The 6,007-nt window shown below is 43.1% G+C and overlaps 1 protein-coding gene across 1 annotated transcript; it reads left to right on the forward strand.

Annotated features, from left to right (window-relative positions):
- The first annotated feature begins 1,381 nt into the window (after positions 1-1,381).
- On the forward strand, positions 1,382-4,107 carry LOC147865821 (uncharacterized). Its single transcript, XM_087317546.1, has 2 exons — positions 1,382-1,985; positions 2,493-4,107. Exons 1-2 carry the CDS (start codon positions 1,480-1,482, stop codon positions 4,105-4,107), a joined length of 2,121 nt encoding a protein of 706 aa, XP_087173672.1. The 5' UTR covers positions 1,382-1,479.
- The last annotated feature ends 1,900 nt before the right edge of the window (positions 4,108-6,007 follow it).

Below are 6,007 nucleotides of genomic sequence, written 5' to 3' on the forward strand. Positions count from 1 at the left end.
GCCAAAAAAATTAGCCTAAAGGCCGGTTCTCATGGGAAGGGCAACATATCAACAACTCTACCACATGTATAGCCAAGTGGTTGGTTGCAATAAGGTGTTGACTTTGAGTTACTCACGCATACGGCATTGAACTCAAGCAACTCGGGCATAAGTTGTTGACCTTGAGTTACTCGGGCATAAGGCATTGAACTTGAGCTACTCGGGTGATGAGATATGGGGTTGTGCAATTCAAGCAATGGGCGAAAGAAGGTGAAGGAAGCAAGAGGGGGATTTGCGAGAGAGGATGAGGGAGCCACATAGAGAATGTATAGAGAGACTTGAGAAAGAGAGAGAGAGTCTACAAGAAGGCCGGCCATAAGGAGAGAGTGTGTTGAGGGAGGAGTAATACTAATACTAATATAATACTAATGCTAATACTAAGACTAGTACTAATACTAGTACTAATACGAATACTATACTAATACTAATACTAATACTATGTTTAGAATATCCAAAAACCGAGAGGAGTATTTTGGGAGAACGTTTTGTGGAGAAGAAGAGGGAGACGAGTGAGATTGGATTTTAAAGTTAATGGTGACTTTTCGTGAGTGAGCGAGTACAGCCAGCTAGAGAGAGAGAGAGAGAGAGAGAGAGCAGGTAAAAGATGTTAATTATAAATAATAAGAGGAACGAGAAAAGGAGAAAAACACACTGAGGTTGGCAGAAAATAAAGGGAAAAAGGAAACCAAAAAATAAATTCTAAAAAAAGGAAGCAAAAAAGGACAAAAAGCAAAAAAAAAGAATAAAAACAAAAGGAAAAGAAGATAGAAAAAAAGAAAAAGAAGAAGAAGAGAAAAGGAGAAATACCAATAAATGCTTTTTATTTTTTCGAATTTATAAATTTTTTAGCATTTACTACAAAAAAAATTATTATGGCCTCCTTAATTTTTTATTGCCCTTTTCTTTCGGTCCTTCAGTAATTCGTATATACATACATAATGGACCATCGTAATTCAAAAATAAAAATAAAAATAAAAATAAAAATAAAAATAAAAATAAAAATCAAGAGTATTTATTGTGCTGCCACTGTCTCCCCTCTCCATCACTCTCTCTCTCTTCTCTCTCTATCTCTGCATTCCTTCATTTTCTCTATTTTTCAAATTTTTATTTCTGATTAAATAAATAAATAAATAAATAAATAAATAAAATTAATTATTACCTCTTCCCCCCCCAATTCCTTCTTCTTCCTTCTTCTTCACTCACACTCTCTTTCATTACTTACTTACTACTGCTTCTCCTCCTGCTCTCTCTGTTCTTCTGCTACTGCTGCTCTATTCTCTGCAGCTTCCCCTGCTCCTCTCTGCACACAATGTAGGAAGCAGAGACTTCTCTCCTCTGCACTTCCATAGCTCGTAACATCTCTTCTTCTTCTTCTTCTGCTACTGCTACTGCTGCTGCTCCGACATACCGCCATAGCCACAACCAGCAGAGCACCGAGCCATGGCTTCTTCATCACACCTCGCAGCCTCTTCTCTGCTCCTCCTTCCTCTGCTCCTCCTCTTCTCAGTTCAGATGACTCCATCCCACTCCTACTCCCGCCATATCGTCGTGGGCGGGCCACGACACCTTGCCGGCCATCACCGCAGACACCTCGAGCAGCGCCAGAAGGCCCACATCAATGTCTTCTACACTCAGAGGCGGCGCATGGAGGAGAAAGATGAGCAGGACACAGGGCTCGCCTTCGAGAATGAGAGGCTCAAGGCGGCATACGTAGCCTTCCAGGCATGGAAGAAGACCATCTTCTCTGATCCTCTCAACTACACTGCGACATGGGTAGGCCCTGATGTCTGTAGCTACAAGGGCGTCTTCTGCGCCGAAGCTCCTGATGATCCCTGCGTCACAACTGTGGGCGGGATCGATCTGAACCATGCCGACATAGCCGGCTTCTTGCCAGAAGACCTAGGCCTCCTCACTGACCTCGCTCTCCTCCATCTCAACTCTAACAGGTAAAATGCAAACTAGTAACCCTATAATAAAATACGTTGTAACAGCTCACTCAGTCAATCAGAAAAAAACTCAATAGGGTTTAGGTCTTAGATTGTTTAAAATTGTTTGATAGAGTAAACACTAAATCCCTAAACCATACGACCTAAACCGTCCGTGTGAATCAGTAAACTGAATGGAAGGGTTTAGGGTTTAGACTATTTGAACGTGCTAGCTATACTCTGTTTCAAGATTCTGGTAAATCCACTGTAAAGACTGTTTCTTTTGCTGGTGGTCATAGTTAAAGTTCCATGAATTTGAGAAGCGAGCATAGGTCTCTAAGATTGTAGAGGTTCCATTAGGTTTTAGGGTTTAAAGTCATTTTGAACGTGCTAGATATACTCTGTTTCAAGTGTCTGATAAATCTTCTGTAAGACTGTTTTATTGCGGATAGACGATAGTTACCACTTCATGAATTTAGGAAGTGTATACAGGTCTTTAAGATTGTAGAGGCTTCCATTAACTTGCAGGTTCTGCGGAATCTTGCCTCGGAGCTTCGGCAATCTGAAGCTGCTGTTCGAGCTCGATCTGAGCAACAATCGATTCGTTGGAGCTTTCCCTGCAGTGATTCTGTCGCTGCCGAGTCTCTACTACTTAGACCTGCGCTTCAATGAGTTCGAAGGAGCCCTCCCCAGCGAGCTCTTCAACAAGGATCTAGACGCCATCTTCGTGAACAACAATCGATTCGTCGATGGAATCCCTCTGAATCTGGGCGCTTCCACTGCATCTGTCGTTGTCTTCGCCAACAATCGATTCTCTGGATGCATCCCTGCAAGCATCGGCAACATGGGCCCCAGCCTCAACGAATTCATCGCCCTCAACAATGGCCTGGAAGGCTGCATAAACCCTAATATCGGCGAGCTCACCAATCTGACTGTGTTTGATGTGAGCTCGAATCATCTCAGCGGTAAGCTACCTGAGACTGTTGCAGAGATGGTGAGCTTGGAGCAGCTCAATATCGCCGATAACATGTTCTCCGGTGACATACCTCCTGAGATCTGCGCTCTTCCGAGATTGAAGAACTTCAGCTATGGTGGTAACTTCTTCTCCAGCGAAGCGCCTAATTGTCTGGCTCTGCCTGTCAGAGGGGTATCGATAGACGACAGGCAGAATTGCATACCTGGAAGGCCTGCGCAGAGATCATTTCGAGAATGTGCCTCTGAAGCATCTCATAGGAAGGGCTGTGATGAGTTTGTCTGTGGGCCTCCAGCCGGGCCTCCTCAGAGATCTAATGGCACTCCTCGGAATGCTCTGCCGAGAGCTCCCATCGTTACTCCATCTGTGCCAGGCCCGCCTCGGACATGCCCTAACAAGCAGAAAGCACCGCCCATAGGTGGCGTACCTAACCCTAATCCGAGCCCATCAGGTTCTTCTGGACGCCATATCCCGTCTCCTTCACCCCCATCCAGTGGCTCCTCACCAGTCTTCAATCCACCTCCGAAGCCCTCTGCACCTTCCACACATCCTGTGAAACCAACACCCTCTGCACCCCATGGATCCTCACCTCATAACATCCCTGTCTCACCACCACCTCCGCCGATTCATGGCCATCATGATTCATCTCCGCCATTAATTCCTGCAGTGCCATCTCCTCCTCCCCATCATCGTCATGACAATCCACCTCCACCTCCATCTCCACCTCCACGTTCATCTTCACCTCCACCTCCACGTTCATCTCCACCTCCACCTCCACCCCCATCTCCGCCTCCACCTCCACCTCCACCTCCACCTTCATCTCCACCTTCATCTCTGCCATCGCCTCTGTATCAGTATCAATCTCCGCCTCCGCCACCATATCACTATGAATCTCCGCCGCCTCCAAGCGTCTACCAATCTTCACCGCCTCCTTATCAGTACTCTTCGCCCCCACCTCCTCCTCAGTATGCTTCCTCACCTCCTTCCTTGCCGCCACAGTCATCACCCATTCCGACTGAGCCGCCATGTGAAACACCGCCTTCATCTGATCAATCCCCACCATCGCCAGACTCACAGGATCAATCTGCACCATCGCCCATCCCTTCAGATGAATTCACACCACCACCAGTGATTTACTCCTACGAATCTCCACCACCGCCACCCTATTAAATGTCCGAGTTCTCTCTCTATTTTGTTACAGTAAAGGCACATTTGTTTTGATGGAAATCTTTGTAACCTCCTGAAGAGACGCCAGAAAAAAATTTCCCAATCATCCATATCTAACCATGTCTAGGAAGTAGAAGAAGAAAGAAGAAGGCAGTGCTATTTCTGCGTGTTAAAACATTCTATTTGTTTTTGGGTGTCCTGTTCCAATTACAGAGAAGATAGATACTTCTTCATGCATCCATTCTTTTGTTAATTGTTTTTTTTTTGCAACTTAATGTTATCGTTTTCACACTTGGACGCCAATTGTCTTGCCACTCGAAGGACTCGGAGACTGAAGGGTTCTCAGGTTTTACGTGCATCCGGTCGAACCTATCTCTACTTGTTTTTGTTTTGATTGTCTTGCAAGTCGAAGGACTCGGAGACTGAAGAGTTCTCGGGTTTTACGTGCATCTGGTCGAACCTATCTCTACTTGTTTGTGTTTTGTTGTGTATTACGAGGAAATGCTGTGTATTTTGTATTTGATTAAACTTGATGAGTTGGGTTCGTGGACTCTAGACAGTTGGGCTTTTAGTTTTTTTTGTTGTCTTACATGTACATGTTAGTGTATTGTTGTGATCTACCTCTACAAAAATCAAAGTTCAGAATGACCTCTGAATGTAAGCTTAAAATTCTGAGAGATTGGCCCTTTATTCGGCTTGCATTTGTGACCTTTACTTGCTTGAGATTAGTGTCTATTATGTGTGGTTTTTGACCCTTCAAACTTCAAATGTTTTGTGCAGGGTTTTGAGCTTCAGATTTTATTTGTTTGTTTGTATGGGTTTTTCAGCTCAAGCTAGGCCTTCCTGAGTATATTGTTGTGATTAACATACAACATTCATACTTTATCTATTCATGTGAATATCTTTGTTTTACTTTTGATTGAATGTTTCTCTCTCTCTCTCTCACACACACAATGTGCAAGTTAGAAAACAAAACTCTTGTGACACCAATGAACACTCATTATGTTTTGCTGATTGATTTCCTTATCGTGAGAGTTCACGAGAGAAAATCCACTTCTCACCGAACCGAGCTATAGCCCATTCACCTAAGGTTAGGGTCTTGAAAGAAACTACTAGCCTTATTTATTACTGTCTGTCTACACCGAATGAATGGCTCACATGGGTATGAATATGACATGATAAGGTTCAAGATCTTGCATCTGAATTTTCCTTTTGCCAACCGAGTATAATGCTGTTTTGACAAGATAATGGTTTCTCATATGATGATTGGGGTGTGACTATGTTGCCGCTTTATATCTGACCATTTTGCTTTGGTAAACAAGTATTCACCTAGTCTGCCCATGTATTATTATGTTGCTGCAATTGGTGAATAAATAGCCTTGATGCTAGTCCATGTTCGAACTTTCATATGGAAAAAGATCTAGCTCATGTGAAGCTATCCTAACATTATTTATGAGTAAAATCGCTCGTCCCATTTAATGAGACTAATATTTTCCAGTAACAAGCTCGTTTTTGACATAATGTCTTAGATCTCTGTTGATTGTGATAGTCACAAATATTATAGAGTTCCTTATGTGATGCCAAATTCGGTGATTTGACATATGATGTAGGGTGTTTTGATATGTGTATTGTTGGTATCGTTTGCGATCGTACATATGTACATATCAATAAATCGTAATATCCATCTCCTTGTGGCGTCTGAATGTATTCACCAAAACGTGTATGTGTTGAGTCGCTCAATTGCTATTCTTCCCAACACAAGAATGCCTAAGCATCTAAAACTTTTCATCCAAGGCCACACTTGATCGAGATTAAAGAAGCATTGAGATTAGATACATAAGTGTATTTATATGAATTCATTAGATTTTGAACTAACGATCGATCTAATCATGAGCTTACATGT

The sequence above is a fragment of the Azolla caroliniana genome, unplaced genomic scaffold (genome assembly GCF_043228905.1).
Source record: "Azolla caroliniana isolate FFs.n. ecotype wild unplaced genomic scaffold, voAzoCaro1.0.p SCAF_3, whole genome shotgun sequence".
In the NCBI taxonomy this organism is placed as follows: domain Eukaryota; kingdom Viridiplantae; phylum Streptophyta; class Polypodiopsida; order Salviniales; family Salviniaceae; genus Azolla; species Azolla caroliniana.